Raw genomic sequence first — 27175 nt, 5'->3', positions numbered from 1 at the left:
TTACTAGGTGACCACTGTGCGTCCTCACGCATGCCAGTAACCAAATAGGGATCTTAAAGACACGCCCACCGTCGTGTCCCATCCGCTCTACAGAGCGACGTCACGTGACTTCAGCCAATCACGTTCCACCAGGGTGGGTTCTATTGAGTGACAGCTAGAACAACTAATGACGAGTTTGGCGGGAGAACAGGTGGGCGTGGACATCGCCGATGGCGGACAAGATGGAAGCTGAGGAGAGAGCCCCGCCGTGTGAAGATGCGGGCCCGTCAGAACCGGCGTCCCCCAGACCGGGGCGGCTCCTTATCTTCAAAACCCTGGTGGACAAGTTCCTGGAGGGGCTGGTGGAGGCGGGAAGGTGAGAGCCACGTCACGTCCTGATTGGTGCTTCCTTCAACCTGATTGGCTAGTTTGTCGCGTTCCCTGTCACGTGATTGGCTATCACCGGGCTTCTAATTGATTTGTTCGTCTGCCTGCGAGCCTGATTGGCTGTTTGTTTTGCGTTGGTTGCTTGTGATTGGCTGTATCGTTTGGAGCCATCAATTTGATTGGCTGCCGCCTCATAGATGACATTACTGCTGTAACCTGAACAGCTGATGACATTGGCGGTAGATAATTCCATACAGAAAGTGTGTAACTGTGTATCACCGCAGTATCTACTATAGAAAGTGTGTATCACCGCAGTATCTACTATAGAAAGTGTGTATCACCGCAGTATCTACTATAGAAAGTGTGTATCACCGCAGTATCTACTATAGAAAGTGTGTATCACCGCGGTATCTACTGTAGAAAGTGTGTATCACCGCGGTATCTACTGTAGAAACTGTGTATCACCGCGGTATCTACTGTAGAAACTGTGTATCACCGCGGTATCTACTGTAGAAACTGTGTATCACCGCGGTATCTACTGTAGAAAGTGTGTATCACCGCGGTATCTACTGTAGAAAGTGTGTATCACCGCGGTATCTACTGTAGAAAGTGTGTATCACCGCGGTATCTACTGTAGAAAGTGTGTATCACCGCGGTATCTACTGTAGAAAGTGTGTATCACCGCGGTATCTACTGTAGAAAGTGTGTATCACCGCGGTATCTACTGTAGAAAGTGTGTATCACCGCGGTATCTACTGTAGAAAGTGTGTATCACCGCGGTATCTACTGTAGAAAGTGTGTATCACCGCGGTATGTACTATAGAAACTGTATCACCGCAGTATCTACTATGGAAACTGTGTATCACCGCAGTATCTACTATGGAAACTGTGTATCACCGCAGTATCTACTATGGAAACTGTGTATCACCGCAGTATCTACTATAGAAAGTGTGTATCACCGCAGTATGTACTATAGAAAGTGTGTATCACCGCAGTATCTACTATAGAAACTGTATCACCGCAGTATCTACTATGGAAACTGTGTATCACCGCAGTATCTACTATGGAAACTGTGTATCACCGCAGTATCTACTATGGAAACTGTATCACCGCAGTATCTACTATGGAAACTGTGTATCACCGCAGTATCTACTATGGAAACTGTGTATCACCGCAGTATCTACTATGGAAACTGTATCACCGCAGTATCTACTATGGAAACTGTGTATCACCGCAGTATCTACTATGGAAACTGTGTATCACCGCATTGTCTACCTGCCTGATAGTTATTTCTACTATATTTCTGCCTGTTTGTGCCTCTGGGAAAGTAAAATGAAAACATATACGGCCGTCACTGTATTGCTTGTCACTCAGCTTTCCCAGAAACCGGAACACCGTAATGTGTGCGTTATAGTGCCGCTATGAATTACTGAATTATTAGGACCTTAACCCTTTCCTCTCTCCACAGTTATCAGCGATTCGCTCGCTGTTACCGGAAGTTCTACAAGACGCAACCGGAGATCACCCGCAGCATCTACGACCAGTTTGTCACCCAGCTGCACGCCTCCATCAATGTAATGTATCAGAAAAGATCGCGTCTGAGTAGATAAAATAAATAAAATGTAATAACCCCCAAGAAAATGTAACATTTTCCATTACATTCCTTTTTTGTTTGCAAAAGCCATAAAAAAAAAATTCAAAAATACACATACTTTGTATGGACACATCTGTAATGACCCGAGCAAAACAAATATTTTATTATTTATCGCTCACAATGAGGTTGTAAAAAAAAAAAAAAAAAAGTGATGAAAGTCAAATATAGCCAAAAATGGCCTCAATAAAAGATAACACTTAAAGGGGTACTCCGCCCCTAGACATCTTATCCAAAGGACACAGCTGGGACCCCGCGATCTCTCTGCAGCACCCAGCATTCGTGTGCTCGTGAGGCCACACCTCCTTAATGCAAGTCTATGGGAGGGGGCGAGACGGTCGTCTCGCCCCCTCCCATAGACTTGCATTGAGAGGGAGGGCGTAACGTCACGAGCGGGGCGTTGCCTTGACATAAGGAGCCTTCGGCGCCGCACGCCAGTCATCTGGCACAGAGCAAAGTTCGCTCTGTGCACCCGATGACTGCGGTGCCGCAGCAGAGTTCACGGGGGTCCCATCGACAGGGCCCCGCGATCAGACATCGTATTCCCTATCATTTGGATAGGGTGTCACGATCACACCCTATCGGTCCAGCCAAGACATTAGAGAGAGTGTGATGGTGCAAGGGTTAAGGCCACCAGACCTCTGGGTATACACTACTAGTCCCAGCAAGTCACCAAATTAACCCTTAGATATACGTGTTTCCACCTGAGCTGCCTTCAGAAAGGTGAGCTCATATATTTAGAGATCAAAGACCAGAGCTGATTAATTAAACATTTAATCTGATAAAAGGTATCACAGTGCTGACTATATAAAAATACAGGAACAAATGACATACAGGTATAAAAAATATATAAAAGAGTTTTGCAAGACAAGTTCAGAAAACAAAAATGATGTTCTTACAGCATGATGGTATAGCCGTCCTTCAGTGAGTGAGAGTCCAGCTCTTGTCAGCTTTTTGTACAGCCTTGAACACACACTGAGTCTAGCATTGTTAAATACTATATATCTGCCTTTTTGGAGGGAGACTCCATTCCCCCCTCCCCTTACATCCTGCTGCTTCAAAGGGCCTCTGACTTCAAAGGAGATACAAACAGTCAGACCCCCAATAAAATGCAATACACAAAAGGGTACACCGTCTGAATGACCTCTCACCCATGTCTTGGATAATCCATCACACACAGTTATAATTTATAATACACATATAGGATTTTAATAATCAGGCCTTGGGCCTGACATAGGGGATAAGAGGTCTAGGAGCGGAGTACCCCTTTAAGTGTGATCTTCATCAGTGAATGGAGCCGTGGGTGACACAGGGGCCCTACTGCTGCCTGCACCAGTCACAAGGGGCTCATGAGGACCACCGCTTCCGATCAGACTTCCAACAATCATTTATCACTTTAGGGTGGGTCACATGTGCCGTATTGTTGCTGCTGCGTTTTTTTCCTACCCATTGAAGTCTGGGTAGCAAAATCAGCTGCAGAAAATATGAAGCAAAATACGGCAGGTGTGACCCAACCCTTAACACGCAATCCCGAGTAGTTTCAGGCCCGTGCTATCTTTAGCTGCTGCAGAAATTCTCCAGCGGATTTTGCTTCCATTGACTTCATTAGGTCAGCAGAAAATCTGCTACAGTGGCAAATTTTGCAGATTTTCTGCAGACCTTTTGAAGGCAATGGTAGTCAAATCCGCTGCAGATTTTCTGTACAAAATAGAATGCAAAAAAGCTCAAGAAATCCGCCTGTGTGAACGGACCCTAAAGGGGTTATGCCTCTAAAAAATCCAGGCCGACATTTATCATTGTCTTTAGACTTTTTTTTGTGTCTAGATAAGGCACAAAAAAGGCGCAAGCAGGGTTTATTTGTGCTTTTTGATTTACACGTCTGCTGATTTTGAGTTGCAATCCACTGCATTTGGCAATACACATGACATGGACGGGTTTCATGAACTGCGCCTTTTTGGAAAAGGCGCAAAAAAAGGTGCAAATCCACTGAAAAGTCTCTAAAACGACACCAGCCCAGACTTCGCTTTGCTTTTTGGTGTATGTGAAGAGAGAAATTTCAGAAAATGTGACCTGCACAAAATTTATGAAATGCTCTGCGACCATTTAATACATTTTGGTTCTCCTACACATCACCAGCACACAAAAAATGGTGTAGAAAAATGCTTCACTTACACCTACAATGATAAATGGCGGCCATAATGTATCGGATACTAATGTTTTGGTACAGGACTACTTTATAGGTCTTGTGTAATCCAGGCCTTGAAGGGTGAATGACCCAAGTGTAAGCTAGTATGTGTAGAACATAACATACCGTATTTTTCGCCGTAAAAGACGCACTTTTTCTTCCCCAAAACTGGGGGGGAAAAGTCGTGCGTCTTATACGGCGAATACACCCCCATCGCGGCGGTCCCTGCGGCCATCAACGGCCGGGACCAGCGGCTAATACAGGACATCACCGATCGCGGTGATGCCCTGTATTAACCCTTCAGACGCGGCGATCAAAGCTGACCGCCGCGTCTGAAGGGAAAGTGACACTAACCTGGTTGTTCAGTCCGGCTGTTCGGGACCGCCACGATTACACCGCGGCGGTCCGAACAGCCGACTGAATAGCCGGGTTAGTGCTTACAGGACACCGGGAGGGACCTTACCTGCCTCCTCGATATCTTCTACGTTCAGGGATCCCCTGTATGGCCGGCGCTCTCCTTCCTCGTCATCACGTCGTCGCGTATGTGCGTCGGCGTGCGTAACGACGTGATGACGGCGACGGAGAGCGAGGATACCCGGCCGGCAGCAGAGACGTTCCGGAGCAACGGGGACAGCGATGGAGCGACCTCCAGGGCAGCGGTGACGGGTCCGGAGCGGCGGGGACACGTGAGTATTAAATCCTATGCAGTGGTCTTCAATCTGCGGACCTCCAGATGTTGCAAAACTACAACTCTACAACTACAACATATATATAATTTTATTTATAATTATATTTTGTTTTATTTATTTTTTTTTTTTTTGGGGGGGGGGGGGGGGCCCTCAGCGCTCAGACTCCAGTTCTCAGTCCACTCCTCTTCTATTTTTTTTTCCAGGCTGAGATTCAGGAGATAAAGGATGAAGGGAACCTGGAGGCTCTGCTCGATTCTCTGGACAAACTGGAGAGTGAGGCCGGGAATAAACCCGAACCACAGTGGTGAGAACCGTTCTCTGTATTCAGTGTGTACAATCCACATCAACCCAATCTCTCTTCTTCCTGACAGTTTGTTACAGTGTATCAGTGCAGGTGTATCAGTTCACATCTGCATCAGAGTTAATGGTAGAAGTGTTTTTGTTTTTCAGTTAAAGGGGTACTCCGGTGAAAACCTTTTTTCTTTTAAATCAACTGGTGGCAGAAAGTTAAACATATTTGTAAATTACTTCTATTAAAAAATCTTAATCCTTCCAGTACTTTTGCTGCTGAATGCTACAGAGGAAATTCCTTTCTTTTTGGAACACTGACATCACGAGCACAGTGCTCTCTGCTGACATCTCTGTCCATTTTAGCAACCATGCATAGCAGATGTATGCTAAGGGCAGCATGGTGGTTCAGTGGTTAGCACTGCTGCCTTGCAGTGCTGGGGACTTGGGTTCAAATCCCACTAAGGACAACAATAAATAAAGTGTTATTATTATTATTATAATAACGTCAGCAGAGAGAACTGTGCTCGTGATGTCATCAGAGAGCATTCCAAAAAGAAAAGAATTTCCTCTGTAGTATTCAGCAGCTAATAAGTACAGGAAGGATTAAGATTTTTTTAATAGAAGGAATTTACAAATATGTTTAACTTTGTGCCACCAGTTGATTTAAAAGAAAAAAGGTTTTCACCGGAGTACCCCTTTAAATTCTGGAAACCCAATAGACCAGTGTTTTTCAAACTGTGTGTCTCCAGCTGTTGCAAAACTACAACTCACAGCATGCCCGGACAGCCGAAGGCTGTCCGGGCATGCTGTGAGTTGTAGTTTTGCAACAGCTGGAGACACACTGTTTGGAAAACACTGTGATAGACCTTTTTAAAACAGAAGTATCATGCATAAATATTTATCCCCATGGGGATTAATTTTACATTGCAGAGGGGTCCGACCGCTGGGACTCCCCCGCCATCTCCTGCACAGGCTTCCTGCTCTCCCCAGGAATGGCGCGCCACAATCCCTGCACGAAGCAGCGGATGACACACCCCCTCCATATATCTCTATGGGAGAGCCGGAGATAGGCGAATGTCTCTTCCATAGGGATTTATGGAGAAAGCGTGTCAGCTGTCGCTTTGTGCAGGGGTCGGTACCCCCCGTTCCTGGGGAGAGCAGGGAGGGTTCCTAGCGCTTCCTTCCTTGATCTAAAACATATCCCCTAGGGCAGTGGTCTTCAACCTGCGAACCTGTAGATGATTCAAAACTACAACTCCCAGCATGTCAGAACAGCTGATGGCTGTCCGGGCATGCTGGGAGTTGTCGTTTTGCAACATCTGGAGGTCCGCAGGTCGAAGACCACTGCCCTAGGGGATAAGTTTTGATGCACGATATATCTCCTTTAGTAGTCAACGAGGTCCAGCAGGTACCATCGGTGTCCATCATGTGATGTAATCATTCTGAGAACAAAAACAAAACAAAAATGTGAGCATAGCCATGTATTGGCATACAGAAAGACGACTTATTCTTACTCTCTAGGCGACCTAGCGGGATTCCAGAGGAAGACTTGTGCAGCCATCTTGTGCCTTACCTCCTCCAGCAGCGGGAATATCTGCGCCGACTCCTAAAGGAGAAACAGCAGGAGAACGCCGGGCTGGCCCAGTCCGTCCTGGCCGGGAGAGAGAAGATAGAGGAGATGCGGAGAGAGATCGAAGCGAGGCGGAAGGCCTGGCAGGTAATAATGCTGATACAGTGACATCATGCTCCCCAACCTGCTGCTCTACAGCTATTGCAAAACTACAACTCCCAGCATGCTAGATAACAGATAGTGAGCTGCTGTACAGGAACATTCCTATTACAGGACAAGGAGGCTCATAGACTTTCCAAACAAGAGGCTCAGAGCTCAACAGATGCTTCTGCCCCTCTATTTTACAATCGGGGGCTCAGCTCCTGGACCCCACTGAATCAGAACGTCTGACCTGTCACTATGACATTTCATAAGGTTGCTGAAAGTTTAGGAACACTTTGCTCTTGCTTGGAAATAGAGATGAGCGAACTTACAGTAAATTTGATTCGTCAGGAACTTCTCGGCTCGGCAGTTGACGACTTTTCCTGCATAAATTTAGTTCAGCTTTCAGGTGCTCCCGTGGGCTGGAAAAGGTGGATACAATCCTAGGAGAGTTTTTCCTAGGACTGTGTCCACCTTTTCCAGCCCACCGGAGCACCTAAAAGCTGAACTAATTTATGCAGGAAAAGCCATCAACTGCCGAGCCGAGAAGTTCGTGACGAATCGAATTTACTGTAAGTTCGCTCATCTCTACTTGGAAATATTGGCCCTCATTTACTATTGCAAACCCGACATGTTTTGTCTGGTTGTGCGCCAGATTCTTGCACATTGTGCCAGAAATTCTGTCTGCGCCAGAATTGGGAAAAAAACAGTCTAAGGGTGCATGTACACCACGTTTTTGCAATACAGTTCCTGTATCAGGGTTTTTGATGAAAAACGGATTCCTCAAAACCTGACTAAACTGTATCAAAAAGTGTGTACAAATTTTAACCCATATACGATTGAAAACTGTATACGGATTGAAAAATGATGTCTGGTTGCATCCGTTTTTTAAGAAAAAAAACGTATACGTTTTTAACTTTTCACTCCATTTTGAATAAGGTTTCACTTGTTTGATTGAAATTCCAAGAAAAAAAAAAACTGTGCAAAGTCAAAAAACTTATGGTTCCTGCTGTTTTCGCTGTAGTGCTACATTAAAATAGTTTTGGGGGAAGGACATGGGACTGGGGGAGGGGGGTGGGAGTTTTTTGTATGGGAGGGATGGGTGGGGGTTGTGTTTTTGTATGTTCTTTGTTTTATGCAAAACTGTTTAATAAAAAAATTGATTTAAAAAAAAAAAAAAAAAAAAAAAAAAAGGATGGTGAAAACCTGATGGAACCGTGCGCACATGCAGTTCTGTACGGTTCCCATTGACTCCCATGTAAAAAAATAAAAACTTATACGGTTTAATACAGTTTTTCACCCGGACCAAAAAACGTGGTAGACTACAGTTTTGGGTACGGGTAAAAAAAAACTGGACAAAACCATATGAGATGCAAAACGGACTAAACGGGATGATGCGTTTGACATACGGTTTACAATGTTAAGTCAATGCATACGGTTTTCTATACAGTTCCATATGGTTTTTAACTTGAAACCATATACGGGAACTGTATAACAAAAACGTGGTGTGCATGCACCCTTACACTCCATTTTGCGAAGAAAACACAAAAAAAGGGTGTGTGGTCACAGAAAAGGGGCGTGTTCCCGACATTTTCACAAAAATCCAACATATTTACTAAGGTTTCCACCGAAATTGTGGTGGATTTCAACTGGGAAAAACCTGACAGATGAGAAAAAAATAAAATATAAATAAATAAATAAATATATATATATAAAAAAAATAAACGTAATGTAGGGAAACCTTAGTAAATACCGTGGAAAATAAATTGTAGGGAATTAAAACCCACAAAGAAACCTACACAACACTCTTAGGAAATAAGGGCCATTGTGTTCCTGGGTCCAACAATATTTTTTTATTTTATTTTTATAGAATCTGAGTCAGGCCCAGAGGGAACTCATTCTGTCCTTTCAAGGGTCGAAGGAGGCGATGATATGATGTCTGACGCCAATTTCCATAGCCTTTTCCCAAAATCTTTCTCCATATTGTGAGTGGGGGGGGGAAAATCTATTTTGATATTTTGTTTTGATACCTTCCATGTTAATAAAGCTGTTTTTTTTTCCCCATTCGCTGCTGATGTTTTTTTTCTATGCGCATAAATTAAAAATACTATTCTAATCTATATCAGTATCTCCACAGTAACCGAGTGACTAGTGTCAGATACGTGCAAACGTTTCATGGGGACGGTGATATTTATGCGCACAAGGTCTCCACGGCAGCGGAATCACAAGAGGATGTGATATCATCAGAACCTCTAGTGATTACATCTCACCACAGATGGGATATATAGAGATATATATATATATATATATATGTATATAGATGTGTGTGTGTGTGTGTGTATATATATATATATATATATATATATATATATATATGGCTTATTTTAGCAGCAGTATATAGAAGATGAAGTGTTCTAGAAAGTAAATGGCTTTAGTATACTCTACAGTACTGTCATATTTGTATCTGAGCAGGAGAGCAATGTCTTAATATATAAGAAAGTCAGTGTATGCAGAAGCTATCCCGTAATTTAACCTGGTCTCTTAAAGGGGTACTCTGGCCCTAAGACATCTTATAGGAGATCCATAGGATAGGGGATAAGACGTCTGACCGAGGGGGGTCCTGCCGCTGGGGACCCTCGCAATCTCACAATCTGCCGGATGCCGACCACGGGGCCGGAGTATCATGACGTCTCTCCCCCGCTATGCAAGTCTATGGGAGGGGGCGTGACGGCTGTCACGCCCCCTCCCATAGACTTGCATAGCGGGGGCGTGGCGTGACGTCACACGGTGCAGAGTCGTGACGTCGCGATACTCTGGCCCCGTGGTCGGCAAGATTGCGGGGGTCCCCAGCGGCGGTACCCCCGCAGTCAGACATCTTATCCCCTATCCTTTGGATAGGGGATAAGATGTCTTAGGGCCGGAGTACCCCTTTAATCACAGGATACTACCTTTTGTCAGGGGAAATCTGTCTCTAGTAACAGCTAGACCAGGACAAATTACAGGAAGTTTGGGTGGGGTTAAGCATATGCTGTGTGCATAAGAAAGCCTGGGCTGTGTACTTGCAGGCTTAGCCAGTCTGCCTGCTGAAGATGATCTACACTGTGTTTGAAAGGTAAATCAAGGCTTCCCTCACCTCTCTGCCCACCCATGAACCTCTGTATATCTACTGCTGTATGCCCACAGTGCTGCAGTGTAATCTTCCCCTTCCTTATAGTTTGGCAGCAGCAGCAACAAAAGCAGCTCTTAGTGTAACCCCTTCCTTTTTGTTGCTTTGCCTTCCTGTTCGCATTGCACCTTGCAAACCCAGCACATCAATAACCCTTAACCCCAGCACATTGACAGCCTGTTCAGGCCAGTGCATGTTCTCCAGCACTATGTCATGGCATAGCAGACTGCAGTATGTGCTGTGCTTTGATTGGCAAGAGAAGTAAGGAAAATGAAGTCCAGGTGTCAGTACTACTGGCAAACAGCTCAGCTCTCAGAAAATGAGAGATAATCGTCCTCCTGTTTGTTGCAGGCCACCGGTGCTGACACTCTTTACTGTACGCTGTATCCCTATGCCCGGGCTGCAAAAGATAAACAAAATAAATTTTAACTCGCCTTCCCCCCCCCCCCCCTCATCGGTCCAGACCTACTTCCTGGGGATGGGAACGTTGGATAATCGTCACCCTATCACCGGCCGCAGCGATGTTCCGCCTCGGCCGGTGATAGGTTTAGCGCACTGTCACGTAAGAAGATGGGAACATCGCTGCGGCCGGTGTTAGGTTGACGGCTGTCTGATGTTCCCGTCTCCAGGAGGAGCGTGAGGCCGAAGTAGGTGCGTTTAAGTTTATTTTGTTTATCTTTTGCAGCCTGGGCATAGGGATACAGCGTACAGTAAAGAGTGTCAGCACCGGCGGCCCGCAACAAACAGGAGGACGAGGAGAGCAGGGTGACATGAGTATTTACCCCGATGGGGACAGCGCAGCGCTGGGAAATACCGTTATATACCGTTGGAACCGCCATAAGTTACAAAAATACTGTGATACACATATTTGGTCATACCACCCAGCCCTACCATCACCTTGTCAGCACTCTGAAGGGTTAATTTTCTATGCAGGTTTATAATAAGAAATTGTGTGATTTAACTATTCTGGATGAACCTGACTCTGAGGTGACGTTGGGGATGATGGGGTTGGTGGTTGTTTGCTGAGATTTAAATACACCATGTTTTTTCCAGTCTTCTTTGTCTGTAAACAGTCTGTGGTTTGTGCTCGGGCAGCGGTCTGGCTCAGCTGCTGCATCTCCTCTGAACTCCATCCCCCTCATCACTCGGAGATCCGGCCAGACCGACCTCAGACAGCGGCCATCTATAACAGCTCTGCACCCCGAACCAGAGAACATTCCGGCATCTGCCCCGAAATTATATGATAACATTAAAGGGGTACTCCGGTGGAAAACAAATTATTATTTTTTTATCAGCTGGTGTTAAAAAGATCTGTAAATTATTTCTATATAAAAATCTTAACCCTTCCAGTACTTATCAGCTGCTGTATGCTCCACAGGACGTTGTATAGTTCTCTCCAGTCTGACCACAGTGCTCTCTGCTGACACCTCTGTCCATGTCAGGAACTGTCCGATGCAGGAGAGGTTTGCTATGGGGATTTGCTCCTGCTCTAGACAGTTCCTGACATGGACAGAGGTGTCAGCAGAGAGCACTGTGGTCAGACTGGAAAGAAAACACAACTTCCTGTAAAGCATACAGCAGCTGGAAGGGTTAAGATTTTTAAATAGAAGTCATTTTAAAATCTTTATAACTTTTTGACACCAGTTGATTTAAAAAAAACATTTTTTTCCTGTGGAGTACCCCTTTAACTATGCAGAGATTTACACCATAACAGTGACACGCTGACACTCTCCAAGACTAATCTGCCTAGTTCCCAGCAACACAGTGATGGGACTGTGATCTAAACACAGAACTGCCATTCAGGAATGTGGGAAAGATGTGTGACTTTTTGTCTTCTGGGATTTCCTGATGCAGGTTGTTGTCTTGTGGCGGTGAGGAGCCATCTTGGCTGACATGAGATCCTGGGTTATGGTGACTGTCAGTACTGACACATGATCCTCTCCACACCGCTCTAGGAGCCATCTTGGCTGACATGAGATCCTGGGTTATGAGACGGACCCTGTGTTATGGGGACTGTCAGTACTGACACATGATCCTCTCCACACCGCTCTACAAGACGTGGCTCCAGCCGCCCGGGTCATCAAGTCCACCCAACCTTCCCATTGTGGTCTGACCGCTGACGGAAATGTTTCCTTGTTCATGTTAATAGCAGAGAGAGAGGAGGACGAGGAGCGAATAATTCTATGGTGTTGCGCTGTGGGTTCCGCCTGTGCCGGCCTAAGGTCATAATACTTCAGTCTCTTCCTTTAACCCTTTATGAACTGTAGCTGTGCGGCAGAAGGGCCAGCTCGCCTTGTTCCTTTAGCTACATGACCAGAAATTGTCGGACTAACACTCCCTCGGTTACCTGATGGTGCTCAGTATGTGGCGTCTTGGACCGTAGACTCTGTTCTCTACATCCCTATATTTGGCCACACCTGACTACGACTACTGATAACGAGTAATCACACCTGACTACGACTAATGATAACGAGTAATCACACCTGACTACGACTACTGATAACGAGTAATCACACCTGACTACGACTACTGATAACGAGTAATCACACCTGACTACGACTACTGATAACAAGTAATCACACCTGACTATAACTACTGATAACGAGTAATCACACCTGACTACGACTACTGATAACGAGTAATCACACCTGACTACGACTACTGATAACGAGTAATCACACCTGACTACGACTACTGATAACGAGTAATCACACCTGACTACGACTAATGATAACGAGTAATCACACCTGACTACGACTACTGATAACGAGTAATCACACCTGACTACGACTACTGATAACGATTAATCACACCTGACTACGACTACTGATAACGATTAATCACACCTGACTACGACTACTGATAACGAGTAATCACACCTGACTACGATTAATGATAACGAGTAATCACACCTGACTACGACTACTGATAACGATTAATCACACTTGACTACGATTAATGATAACGAGTAATCACACCTGACTACGATTAATGATAACGAGTAATCACACCTGACTACGATTTCTAATAACGATTAATCACTCCTGACTATGACTACCATTATTACCCCTGACTAAGACTACTCATTACCATTATTACCCCTGACTAAGACTACTCATTACCATTATTACCCCTGACTAAGACTACTCATTACCATTATTACCCCTGACTAAGACTACTCATTACCATTATTACCCCTGACTAAGACTACTCATTACCATTATTACCCCTGACTAAGACTACCGATTACCATTATTACCCCTGACTACGACTACCGATTACCATTATTACCCCTGACTACGACTACCGATTACCATTATTACCCCTGACTAAGACTACTGATTACCATTAATTACCCCTGACCACGACTACTGATAACGATTAATCACCCCTGACTACAGCCTTTCTATGAGGTAAAATACAGATGGCAACTGTTTTCCAGGAAGGGAGGGGTTAACTTCTGCAGCTTTGATTTTTGGCTCAGAGGGTTGTAAATTTAGGTTTCCTGATGCCAGCTGACCGCTGTAAACCCCCTGGCGCTCGGCCGGGGCCCCTCCTTAGCCGGAGGCTGCCAGGTGATGGGGTATAAGTATATGGACCGATGGCTGCTGAACATCAGTGGACGGAGAAGACGACGACCAACACGAGACCCTCAGCCATGAGACTGATCATCTTGGCCGTTCTTCTGGGGTTGGTTGCCCTGGTCCTGGGGCGCCGAGGTTCGTGTAATATTAAGAGATAAGGGATTCTTTACTATGAATGGGGGTTAAAGGGCCAGAAATGTGTAAGGTTGTAACTCACTGGTATATTGTTAATGTTGGGGAACAATCTTATCCTCATCCATAACCTGTAATGTCTCCTACAGATCCTGATCGCAGCGGCGTGGCCGATTCCCGCAGCGCAGAAGGTTGGTTCTGAATACAATGACTATAGATCAGCAGTATTGTCCATAATACAGCGTAAGGACGGGTTCACACTGTTTTGGGTTTACTTTTCACGGTTCCCGTTATTTTATATTTTAGTTAATTTTGCTGGATACATAAAATAGTAGATTACACCATTGTATGAAGCAGAGAATAAAGTGTAATAGAAATCATAGGGAACAGATTCCATTACTGTTACATTTTATCCTCTTCCTGTATAAAACGTATATGTTAGATGTAAACACAAACCTAGTGTGAACCTGGCCTAAGAGAAGTGGTACTGTGCAGCATCCATCCATTCAGAACTAGAGAAGTGGTACTGTGCAGCATCCATCCATACAGAACTAGAGAAGTGGTACTGTGCAGCATCCATACATAGTAAGAGAAGTGGTACTGTGCAGCATCCATACATAAAGAACTAGAGAAGTGGTACTGTGCAGCATCCATACATAGAGAGAAGTGGTACTGTGCAGCATCCATACATAGAGAGAAGTACTGTGCAGCATCCATACATACAGAGAGAAGTAGTGTGCAGCATCCATATATAGTAAGAGAAGTGGTACTGTGCAGCATCCATACATAGTAAGAGAAGTGGTACTGTGCAGCATCCATCCATACAGAACTAGAGAAGTGGTACTGTGTAGCATCCATACATACAGAACTAGAAAAGTGGTACTGTGCAGCATCCATACATAGTAATAGAAGTGGTACTGTGCAGCATCCATACATAGTAATAGAAGTGGTACTGTGCAGCATCCATAGAGAGAAGTACTGTGCAGCATCCATACATACAGAGAGAAGTAGTGTGCAGCATCCATATATAGTAAGAGAAGTGGTACTGTGCAGCATCCATACATAGAGAGAAGTACTGTGCAGCATCCATACATAGAGAGAAGTAGTGTGCAGCATCCATACATAGTAAGAGAAGTGGTACTGTGCAGCATCCATACATAGTAAGAGAAGTGGTACTGTGCAGCATCCATCCATACAGAACTAGAGAAGTGGTACTGTGTAGCATCCATTCATACATACAGAACTAGAGAAGTGGTACTGTGCAGCATCCATCCATACAGAACTAGAGAAGTGGTACTGTGCAGCATCCATACATAGTAAGAGAAGTGGTACTGTGCAGCATCCATACATACAGAACTAGAGAAGTGGTACTGTGCAGCATCCATCCATACAGAACTAGATAAGTGGTACTGTGCATCATCCATACATACAGAACTAGAGAAATGGTACTGTGCAGCATCCATACATACAGAACTAGAGAAGTGGTAATGTGCAGCATCCATCCATAGAGTAAGGGAAGTGGTACTGTGCTGACAGATGACACTGTGCAGACTATACCACATGATATGTCAAGTATCTAATCTTCTCCCGTCTCCCTCCTCCAGCTTTCATCTCTAGACAAGAATCGGCTAATTTTGCCAGAAGACACAGACGCAGCAACATCCACAACCTGTAAGTACCGTGTAAGATCCCCAACCTGTAAGTACCGTGTAAGATCCCCAACCTGTAAGTACCGTGTAAGATCCCCAACCTGTAAGTACCGTGTAAGATCCAGAACCTGTAAGTACCGTGTAAGATCCCCAACCTGTAAGTACCGTGTAAGATCCCCAACCTGTAAGTACCGTGTAAGATCCCCAACCTGTAAGTACCGTGTAAGATCCCCAACCAGTACCGTGTAAGATCCCCAACCTGTAAGTACCGTGTAAGATCCCCAACCTGTAAGTACCGTGTAAGATCCCCAACCTGTAAGTACCGTGTAAGATCCCCAACCTGTAAGTACCGTGTAAGATCCCCAACCTGTAAGTACCGTGTAAGATCCCCAACCTGTAAGTACCGTGTAAGATCCCCAACCTGTAAGTACCGTGTAAGATCCCCAACCTGTAAGTACCGTGTAAGATCCCCAGTTATCGGTGAGCCAATGTATCTAACTATAGTTATCGGTGAGCCAATGTATCTAACTATTGTTATCGGTGAGCCAATGTATCTAACTATAGTTATCGGTGATCCAGTGTATCTAACTACAGTTATCGGTGAGCCAGTGTATCTAACTATAGTTACCGGTGATCCAGTGTATCTAACTATAGTTATCGGTGATCCAGTGTATCTAAGTCTCTTATATTTTATGCTGTTACTGTATCTAATATCTTGTTTGATACCATCTGCTCAGCTGCTGTATTAAAGCTTATCATGTGACAGTCTGCTTACCTTGTGTATCTAATCTTATGTGATACTGTCCAATTACCCTGTTTATCTAAACCTATCATGTGTGCCACTGCTGAGCCATTGTATCTAAGCCTATAATTTGCGACTCTGCTGAACTGCTGTATCTAAGCCTATCATGTGTGCTACTACTGAGCCTTTTTATCTAAACCTATCGCGTGACACTGCTTAGCTGCTATATCTGAGCCTATTCTGTGATACAGTCCATTTCCCTGTGTATCTAAGCCTATCACGTGACACTGTTGAGCTGTAATATATAAGCCTTTTGTGTGGTACTGTCCATTTTCCTGTGTATCTAAGCCTATCATGTCTGACACTGCTGACCTGCCTTATGTGTAAGCCTATCATGTGATACTGTCCATTTCCCTGTGTATCTAAGCCTATCATGCGTGCCACTACTAAGCCATTGTATCTAAACTTATTGAGTGATGCTGCTGTATCTAAGCCGATTGTGTGATACTGCTGAGTAACTATATCTAAGCCTATCAAAGCCACATTGCTGAGCCATTGTAAGCCTATTGTGTGATACTTCTGAGTAGCTGTATCTAAGCCTATCATGTATGACATTGCTGAGCCATTGTAAGCCTATTGTGTGTCCATTTACCCTGTATATATCATGTGTGATGCTGCTGTATCTAAGCTTATAATGTATGATGCTGTTGTATCTAAGCTTATTTTGTGTCATTCTTTTGGCCCCAAAGGATATATGGGGGTTCTCAGAGGACATTTGGGGCCCCAGTGAGGTCCCCTTTGGAAGCCAAGAGAGAGGTGTGTGAGCTGAACCCGGACTGCGATGAGCTGGCGGATCACATTGGGTTCCAGGAGGCTTACAGAAGATTCTATGGTCCAGTCTAAACCCATCCCTGTACGACTACAACCCCCATCATGGCGCTTCCATCACCGCAATGGACTAGTCCCATGTAGCCTCCGCTGACTGCGCACACACCTCTATATGTTCTAGCTACACGGGGACACTATCTACGGCTGGAGCTGGGCGCTGCCAGTCACCTCTGGTCCGGCATAGATGTACAATGCCGATTACCCCACTGCATGTGTTTAAAGGGGTACTCCACTGGCCAGCATGGAAATAAATGTTCCGACCGCTGTTGTTGACCACGCCCCCTTGTGACATCACGGCCCCGCCTCCTCAATGCAAGTCTATGGGAGGGGGCGTGACGGCTGTCACGCCCCCTCCCATAGACTTGCATTGAGGGTGTGTGGCCGTGATGTCACAAGGGGGCGTGGCCGGCAACAGTGTTCGGAACATTTAGTTCCACGCTGGCCAGTGGAGTACCCCTTTCAAAGGGCACCAAACTCCTTATTGCTGTTGGCGCCCCCTAGTGGAGTTTACAGTGGATGCAGGATGATATTCCACAATACTCTATATGGCTTTTAGCGCCTATTCTGGTCACCTGATGTGTGCACTCCGCATGTATCGTATGTAGTAACCCCTTCCTTGCCGGTGGAGAATGATGCCACATCAGCGGTATAGTCACGTTATTACTGTCCGCCCCATATACGACGTCATAAGCTTCTCTCCCTCTCGTACTAGTCACTGTGTTATGAATGCAGATTGCAATAAACGTTTGTAAGACTTATATATATGGCGGTGTAATGTGTTGGAAGAGACATGGGCACAGACACGTGAGGTTTATTACTCCTTTAATGCCCGCGGTTATTTCCATTATTACCAAAGTTTGACAACACAGAACTTGTTACACAAAAAAAAGGAATTATTACAAGGCACCTGGGTAAGAGTGGGGTGTGGGGGGGGAAGGTGTCCCCAGGTATCGAGGGGTTAAAGACGCAACAATCATAGGGTTCCAGTTATTATGATTATTAGATACTTGGGGGTCAAGGGTACAGGGTAAAGACTTAGGCATCTCCCTAAAAAATGGGTTCGTTTGCATATCTCCGCCCACTATGAAAAAAAAATGGCTGCTTCCTTTCAGACAATGCGCCACACCTACTCCACAGGTTTTGCCTGGTATTACAGCTCAGTAAAGTGAACAAGGCTGCAATATCACTTACAAGAGAAATCAGCCATATGTTTTTTTTTTTTTTTTTATTTATTTATTTATTTTTAACCTCCATAGGACCCAAATTTTTGGGGTGTTATTGAGAGTAGTGGAGGAGCTTCCTGGCCCCCTGCAGGTCACTACTGGAAGTGCACCTACATAAGTAGTGGTTCCCATTATAACATCATACCAATCAATTGCCGGATATGAAGTACTACAACTCCCAGCATGGCGTGGTCTGTTGTAGCTAGTGGGGCCACATCATATACTGACAGTAGGGTTCCCTCCTGTTTGGTTATATAGTCTACACCAGTATTTACCAACCAGGGTGCCTCCAGCTATTGCAAAACTACGACTCCCAGCATGCCCAGACAGCCTTCGGCTGTCTGGGCATGCTGGGAGTTGTAGTTTTGCAACAGTTGAAGGGCATCCTGGTTGGAAAACACTGGTTGTTACACTTTCCATTGACTGGCAGGGGATGTGCGCTTTGTATATACGGTTGGACAGTAAATATCGGCCCTACTATTAGGGTCCTACCCTATTAAGAGATCCCCTTTAATATCTGGGGGAAAAATAATGTATTTAGTTATTATTCAGTAGTCACAAACAAATCGCCCCATGTATTACATTCTATTGCGACAAGCAGATTATAAAAAAAGGAGTAACTGAGGCCTCTGGAATGTGTCGTAGAGAAAAACCTGAATGAAAGAGTTAATATTCGACAAAAAAAAAAAAAAAAAAAAACACGTAAATATTTGTTACAAAAATAAATTGTGTTAGAAAAAAATTTATAGAAAATTAACGACATCGTATGCGAGAAATCAGTAACAGTGTATCCTGTAGTTAGTCCTTGTAAATAAGGAGAATTGTACATTCGGTCAAGCTGGAGAAGGCACAGGAGAGTCACCGCCGGAGCGCAACCCCCCCCACCCCCACCCCCCCCTTAAATCACAAAATATGTCTGGGAAAGCCTGGTGACAATGGAGACCAGTATAGATCCCACTGGGGGGGTCACTAAGCATTCCCACAAATATATATAACAAAAAAATCACTGAAGATATAGCAGACGAGTCAAGGTTTTGTGTCTGATTTTAGGGGGGGGGGGGGCTGGAAGCTGGAATAAGACCTCGATGAGTCTGCGCGTAGTCAGTGGTAGGCTCTTTAACACATCAACAACCGTCCGTAAGTTAAGAGCTGAGATGAGCGAATTTATTGTACGAATTTGAATTATAAATTTGTTTGGGACTAGAAAAAAGTAGTGCTCAGATTCCCTAAATAAAGTCACATCAGACAGTATGAATCTCAGTATGAATGGCAATATCAATTTGTTTTAACTAGAAAAAATAGTTCCGCTTACTGAGTGCTCCAATTCGCTAAAGAACATCACTCTAGTCTACAAAAAGTAGTTCCGCCTTTCAAGTGCTCTAATTCTTATAAAAAAAAAAAGTAGTTCCACTTACTGAGTGCTCCAATTCCCTAAAGAACATCACTCTAGACAGTATAAATCTCAGTATGCATGCGAATATCGATTTGTTTTGTCTACAAAAAGTAGTTCCGCCTTTTAAAGTGCTCTAATTCGTTAAAAAAAAGTAGTTCCACTTACTAAGTTCTCCAATTCGCTAAAGAACTTCACTCTACACCGTGAATCTCAGTATGGATGCGACTATTTATTTTTAAAAAAAAATTTGGGGGGGGGCTAGAAAAAGTAGTTTTGTCTTTCAAATGCTCCATTTCCCTAAAAAAGTCACATCAGACAGTTTGAAAAGGAATATTGATTTGTTTTGTTTATAAAAAGTAGTTCCGCCTTTCAAGTGCTCAAATTTGTTTAAAAAAAGTAGTTTCACTTACTAAGTTCTCCAATTCGCTAAAGAACTTCACTCTACACAGTATGAATACAAATATAAATTTTTTGACTAGAAAAAGTAGTTCCGCCTACTGAGTGCTCAGATTCTCTTAAAAATAAATCACTTCAGACAGAATTAATCTCAGTATGAATACAAAAATCGATTTGTTTTGTCTAGAAAAAAGTGGTTCTGCCTTTCAAGTGCTCGATTCCATAAAATAAGTCACATCAGACGGTATGAATGCAAGTATCGATTTGGTTTGGCTAGAAAAAGTAGTTCCGCTTACTTAAAGGGGTACTCCGCCCCTAGACATCTTATCCCCTATCCAAAGGATAGGGGATAAGATGTCAGATTGCCGCGGTCCCGCTGCTGGGGACCCCGGGGATCGCCGCTACGGCACCCCGCTATCATTGCTGCACAGAGCGAGTTTGCTCTGCACGTAATGACGGGCAATACAGGGGCCGGAGCATCGTTACGTCACGGCTCCGCCCCTCGTGATGTCACGCCCCGCCCCCTCAATACAAGTCTATGGGAGGGGGCGTGGCGGTCGTCACGCCCCCTGCCATAGACTTGCATTAAGGGGACGGGCCGTGATGTCACGAGGGGCGGAGCCGTGACGTAACGATGCTCCGGCCCCTGTATTGCCCGTCATTACGCACAGAGCAAACTCGCTCTGTGCAGCAATGATAGTGCGGTGCCGCAGTGGCCATCCCCGGGGTCCCCAGCAGCGGGACCGCGGCGATCTGACATCTTATCCCCTATCCTTTGGATAGGGGATAAGATGTCTAGGGGCAGAGTACCCCTTTAAGGCTCCAATTTGCTTAAAAAATAAAAAGTCTGGACAGTATGAATTTAAGTATGAATGCGAATATTGATTAGTTTTTACTTGAAAAAGTAGTTCCGCTGACTGAGTCTCCTTCGATTCCCTAAGACAGTATTCATCTCAGTATGAATACGAATATCGATTTCTTTTGTCTAGAAAAAGTAGTTCCGCCTTTCGAGTGCTCCAATTCGCTTAAAAACAAGTTGCACCAAATATTTGCAGGGAATTGAAAGCGGAACTGCTTTTCCTAGACAAAACTAATTGACTGCCGAAGCTTGAGATTTGTACTCGGCGATTCGTACCGTAAATTCGCTCATCTCTCGTTAAGTCTTTTTTTTTTTTTTTTTTTTTTAACTATTGAACAATCTGTTCTAAGTAAAAAGCAGCAGATTCAAAAAAGATTTATGAAAATTGAATGTTATGAAATTAATAGCAGCATCAAGTAATAAGACACTTACATAGAAAGCTGTAGATCTCCATGCAGGTGAAGGAAGTATAGGGCTATGCTCAGTCCCATCATACATAGCAACCTACCTTAAGACAAACCAAAATGGTAAAACTGCCCTTCAAGTACAAGATGGCGCCAGAGCAGTTGCTACCAGATAGATCTCTTGTGGTCACGTTAGGCAGAGAGTGCGCCTCTACTCCAGTGTTTTCCGGCCACGGAGCCTCCAGTTGTTGCTAAACTACAACTCCCAGCATGCTCGGACAGCCAACGGCTGTCCGGGCATGCTGGGAGTTGTAGTTTTGCAACAACTGGAGGCACCCTGGTTGAAAAACACTGCTTTAGCCAATGCTTCGAAGTATGAATTGACTCAGCGTAGCAGCTGGATATTTAGAATTATACTGTATAATGTCTATTGCCCCTAGTACTATATATTAATTTCTTGGAAAACCCCAATATAAACCCAAAAATCCTTCCAATCAAATTTCATGTTTACTCAAATCCTTCTTCAAAACAATTCGACCCTAAAACTCACATGCAAAATAACCTATCTACTTGTACAAAACTCCTGACAATACCCCCCCCACTAAGTGAAGGAGTTTAACCAAATCGGCACCAGGACCGATCCGCCCATCAGAACACGCAGTCCTTTTCCCACATTTATATTAAACATTCCATGTTCCTGCACTAATTCCTCCAGCTCTTTTGGGGATTTATTAAAAGAAAATTTCCCAGAAAGCCCAGGACAGGCATTAACCAACTAGCTAAAGTGCTTCTAAAATTACAATCAAAAAGCATTTAATATTCAATATCCTGTTATGTACATGTACTAGTCACTACTTATTTATTTTGAAGGTTGTGCACCAGGAAACACCCGGCAATCTAAAATACCGTGTTGGGATCAGTAAGGATGCAAGGAATACAACAGCTTTTTCTAGTTGCCTGAGTTTATGCTATATTGTCTGTTTTAGATAAAAGATCCCGGACGAGCCCCCAATGTTTATATATCTCAGATGAGCTGTTAATTCTTAAGAATCCCGGACGAGCCCCCAATGTTTAAAAATCCTGGACGAGCCCCAATGTTTATCTCCGATGAGCTGTTAATTCTTAAGAATCCCAGATGAGCCCCCAATGTTTACAAATCCCGGACGAGCCCCCAATGTTTAAAAATCCTGGATGAGCCCCCAATGTTTATCTCCGATGAGCTGTTAATTCTTAAGAATCCCAGATGAGCCCCCAATGTTTACAAATCCCGGACAAGCCCCAATGTTTAAAAATCCCGGACAAGCCCCAATGTTTAAAAATCCCGGAGGAGTCCCCAATGTTTAGATATCTCAGATGAGCTGTTAATTCCTAAGAATCCCGGACGAGCTCCCAATGTTTATATATCTCAGATGAGCTGTTAATTCTTAAGAATCCCAGATGAGCCCCCAATATTTAAAAATTCCCGATGAGCCCCCAATGTTTAAAAATTCCCGATGAGCCCCCAATGTTTAAAAATTCCCGATGAGCCCCCAATGTTTAAAAATTCCCGATGAGCCCCCAATGTTTAAAAATCCCAGATGAGCCCCCAATGTTTAAAAATCCCAGATGAGCCCCCAATGTTTAAAAATCCCGGACGAACTCCCAATGTTTAAAAATCCCGGACGAGCCCCAAATGTTTAAAAATCCCGGACGAACTCCCAATGTTTAAAAATCCCGGACGAGCCCCCAATGTTTAAAAATCCCGGACGAGCCCCCAATATTTAAAAATCCTGGGCGAGCCCCCAATGTTTAAAAATCCCAGATGAGCCCCCAATGTTTAAAAATCCCGGACAAGCCCCCAATGTTTAAAAATCCTGGACGAGCCCCAATGTTTATCTCAGATGAGCTGTTAATTCCTAAGAATCCCAGATGAGCCCCTCAATGTTTAAAAATCTCAGAGGAGTCCCCAATGTTTATATATCTCAGATGAGCTGTTAATTCTTAAGAATCCCAGATGAGCCCCCAATGTTTAAAGATCCAGGATTAGAGCACAATGTATAAAGACCCAAAATGAGCCAGTTTAAAGATCCCAGACGAGCCCCCAATGTTTAAACATCCCATATAATCCCCCAATGTTTAAGAATCCTGGAAAAGCCTTCAATGTTTTAAGATCCCTGACAAGACCGCAATCTTTAAAGGGGTACACCGGTGGAGTTACACATTTTTTCTAATCAACTGGTGCCAGAAAAATTTACAGATTTATAAATTACTTCTATAGAAAAATTATAATCCTTCCAGTACTTATGAGCTGCTGTATACTACAGAGGAAGGTGAATAGGTCTTTCCTGACCACAGTGTTCTCTGCTGATACCTCTGTCCATATCAGGAACTGTCCAGAGCAGGAGAGGTTCCCTAGGGGAAATGTTCCTGCTCTGGACAGTTCCTGACACAGACAGAGGTGACTGCAGAGAGCTCGGTGGTCAGAGAGAAAAAAACTTTACAACTTCCTCTGTAGTATACAGCAGCTGATAAGTACTGGAATGGTAAGATTTTTAAATATAAGTAATTTACAAATCTGTTTAACTTTTTGGCACTAGTTGATTAAAAAAAAAAAAAAAAATAATAGTTTTCCACCGGAGTACCCCTTTAACCCCTTAACGACGCAGGACGTATATTTATGTCCTGCGCCAACTCCCGCGATATGAAGCGGGATCGCGCCGCGATCCTGCATCATATCGCATCGGTCCCGGCGCTCATCAATGGCCGGGACCCGCGGCTAATACCACACATCGCCGATCGCGGCGATGTGCGGTATTAACCCTTTAGAAGCGGCGGTCAAAGCTGACCACCGTTTTTAAAGTGAAACTGAAAGTGACCCGGCTGCTCAGTCGGGCTGTTCGGGACCGCCGCGGTGAAATCGCGGCGTCCCGAACAGCTGACCGGACACCGGGAGGGCCCTTACCTGCCTCCTTCGATCGACGAATGACTGCTCCGTGCCTGAGATCCAGGCAGGAGCAGTCAAGCGCCGATAATGCTGATCACAGGCGTGTTAATGCACGCCAGTGATCAGCATTAGAGATCAGTGTGTGCAGTGTTATAGGTCCCTAAGGGACCTATAACACTGCAAAAAAAAAATGTAAAAAAAAAGTGTTAATAAAGGTCATTTAACCCCTTCCCTAATAAAAGTTTGAATCACCCCCCTTTTCCCATAAAAAAAATAACAGTGTAAAAAAAAAAATTAATAAACATATGTGGTATCGCCGCGTGCGTAAATGTCCGAACTATAAAAATATATAATTAATTAAACCACACGGTCAATGGCGTACGCGCAAAAAAATTCCAAAGTCCAAAAAAGCGTATTTTGATCACTTTTTATACCATTAAAAAAATGAATAAAAAGTGATCAAAAAGTGCGATCAAAACAAAAATCATACCGATAAAAACTTCAGATCACTGCGCAAAAAATGAGTCCTCATACCGCCCTGTACGTGGAAAATTTAAAAAGTTATAGGGGTCAGAAGATGACATTTTTAAACGTATAAATTTTCCTGCATGTAGTTATGATTTTTTCCAGAAGTGCGACAAAATCCAACCTATATAAGTAGGGGATCATTTTAACCGTATGGACCTACAGAATAATGATAAGGTGTAATTTTTACCGAAATATGCACTGCGTAGAAACGGAAGCCCCCAAAAGTTACAAAATGGCGGGTTTTTTTTCGATTTTGTCGCACAATGATTTTTTTTTCCGTTTCGCCGTGCATTTTTGGGTAAAATGACTAATGTCACTGCAAAGTAAAATTGGCGACGCAAAAAATAAGCAATAATATGGATTTTTAGGTGGAAAATTGAAAGGGTTATGATTTTTAAAAGGTAAGGAGGAAAAAACGAAAGTGCAAAAACGGAAAAACCCTGAGTCCTTAAGGGGTTAAGGATCCCAGACAAGCCCCAATATTTAAAGATCCTGGATGGGACTGCAATATTTTAGGGCCCGAGATGAGCCCCCATTGTTGAAAGATCCAGATTAGAACACAATGTATGAAGATCCCAAATGCACTAGTTTAAAGAGCCTGGACGAGCAGTCAATGTTTCAAGATCCCAGATGAGCCGTAAATTCTTAAGAATTCCATATCAACTCCCAAAGTTTTAGAATCCCGGACGAGCCCCCAATGTTTAAAGACCCGAAAAGGACCCCAATGTTTAAAGATCCCGGACGAGCCCCCAATGTTTAAAGGTCCCGGACGAGTCCTCAATGTTAATTCCCGTGGTCAAATCTTAAAGGGTTACTCCGCTCCTCAGCATCCGGAACTCAATGCTCTGAATGCTGGGTGCGGGCTTCCGTGTTCACGCCCACCCCCTCGTGACGTCACACCCTGCCCCGTCAATGCAAGTCTATGGGAGGGGGCGCATCTATGCTGGGGAGCGGAGTAACCCTTTAAGACGACTACATCAGCAACATAACCTACATGATCAAGCAAAATGGACCGTACACTTCCACAAGATATAAGGAACGGAGGTTGATAACCACTCACTATGTTATGTACATTGTGCTGCTGTTAATTTCCTTTTATATATTCCTTAGTATAGATATATATATATATTTATATATATATATATATTTTTTTTTTGCAAAAATACATTTCAAGTCTCAGCCCATCGGTTGAGATGAGCTGGTGAAATGCTTGGCACCACTGATAAGACCTAGAGTAAGGATTGAGGACTCCCCAATATGGCTATTAATGCTGAGACATATACCTGCCTTTCTACTAGTCCTTCTATGTCCTTACATAGGGCTGCATGGTCAATGTTGCTTCATTCTGGCCTCCCCTGGGATGTGATTCTGGAGAATAGAGTCGGCACGTGGAGACCAGAGCAGCGTCGCGGTGAAGAAGCAGATGAGAAAGATGTTTCCGATAACCGAAGTGGCCACGACCCCCAAGGTGCTGGCGAGTGTGTCGGCTTCTGAATGTAAACTGAGCCAAGCTTGGCGAGATGATCTGTCGGCGAGGACGGCCTCCATCTGGAAGTGCGTGCCCAGGACGGCACAAACGTGGAAGAGCTGGTGGCTGTGACCTACAAGGAGACAGGTAAACACATTGTGTCATCAGGCCTATTGTTTAAAGGGGAACGCCGCTACCTAAAGGAGTACTCCACTACCCCAGCGTTCGGAACATTTCGTTCCGAACGCTGGGTGCGGATGACATCATGCCACGCCCCCTCAATGCAAGTCTATGGGAGGGGCGTGGCACGCCCCTCCCATAGACTTGCATTGAAGGGGCGTGGTGTGACGTCACAAGGGGCGTAGGAGTAACATCACGACCAGCGCAGCCCGCACCCAGCGTTCGGAACATTTTGTTTGCTTGGGCAGTGGAGTACCCCTTTAACAGCTTATCCCCTATCCTGTGGGATAAGCGCCTGATCTCCTGCGTGGCCCCCCAGCTCTCCCAATGCTTGGATCTGTGCACATAGCTGCGATCCATTCGCCCCTTCCATGCGGGTATACACAAGCGCAACGGCTCTCCCATATAGATATATAAAGAGGGGGTGTTGGGCACCGCTCCATGTGGTGGTCAACACAGCTCTGCGGGCAGGAGATCAGCAGGTTGGAGATCGTGGGGGGTGGGACCCCGGTGATCCCGACACAGCACCCGTTGTTCTGAACAAACGCTGGATTCCGGCAGAAATGGTCGTAACGTCATGCCACGCCCCCTCGTGATGTCATACCATGCCCGCTCCATGTATGTCTATGGTGTGACATCATGACCACTGCCAGGTTGGGGCACGAAGATGGTGCGGGACCCCCGCGATCAGACATCTTACCCCCTATCCAGGGTTTGTGACTTTTATGATACACAAGGGAGACCAGG

The 27175-nt window shown here is 44.5% G+C and overlaps 2 protein-coding genes across 4 annotated transcripts in view; one reads left to right on the top strand and one right to left on the bottom strand.

The window, feature by feature from the left end:
- The first annotated feature begins 21 nt into the window (after positions 1–21).
- Positions 22–17050, top strand: PMF1 (polyamine modulated factor 1). Of its 3 annotated transcripts, none has more exons than XM_056546256.1 (7): positions 22–355; positions 1835–1940; positions 5095–5195; positions 6704–6899; positions 13925–13966; positions 15380–15446; positions 16916–17050. In XM_056546256.1, coding segments are annotated over exons 1-7 (660 nt in total). In that variant the 5' UTR covers positions 22–209; the 3' UTR covers positions 16918–17050. The 3 variants fall into 3 exon arrangements, 2 of the variants coding, with proteins under 2 accessions (XP_056402231.1, XP_056402232.1); XR_008848838.1 differs by lacking the exon at positions 16916–17050 and adding an exon at positions 8764–8878 and having other exon boundaries at positions 35–355; XM_056546257.1 differs by lacking the exons at positions 13925–13966; positions 15380–15446; positions 16916–17050 and adding an exon at positions 8764–8884 and having other exon boundaries at positions 34–355.
- Positions 17051–20927: 3877 nt separating this feature from the next.
- Positions 20928–27175, bottom strand: part of PAQR6 (progestin and adipoQ receptor family member 6) — a 32146-nt gene continuing 25898 nt past the window's right edge. The window contains exon 8 of the mRNA XM_056545879.1: positions 20928–26381. Within this exon, the coding sequence (XP_056401854.1) occupies positions 26110–26381 (272 nt within the window). The 3' untranslated portion in view covers positions 20928–26109. The remainder of the gene's footprint in view (positions 26382–27175) is intronic.

Source organism: Hyla sarda, chromosome 11, assembly GCF_029499605.1.
Source record: "Hyla sarda isolate aHylSar1 chromosome 11, aHylSar1.hap1, whole genome shotgun sequence".
NCBI lineage: Eukaryota > Metazoa > Chordata > Amphibia > Anura > Hylidae > Hyla > Hyla sarda.
The sequence above is the reverse complement of the archived record's forward strand: the minus strand, read 5'-3'. Positions and strand labels throughout refer to the sequence as shown.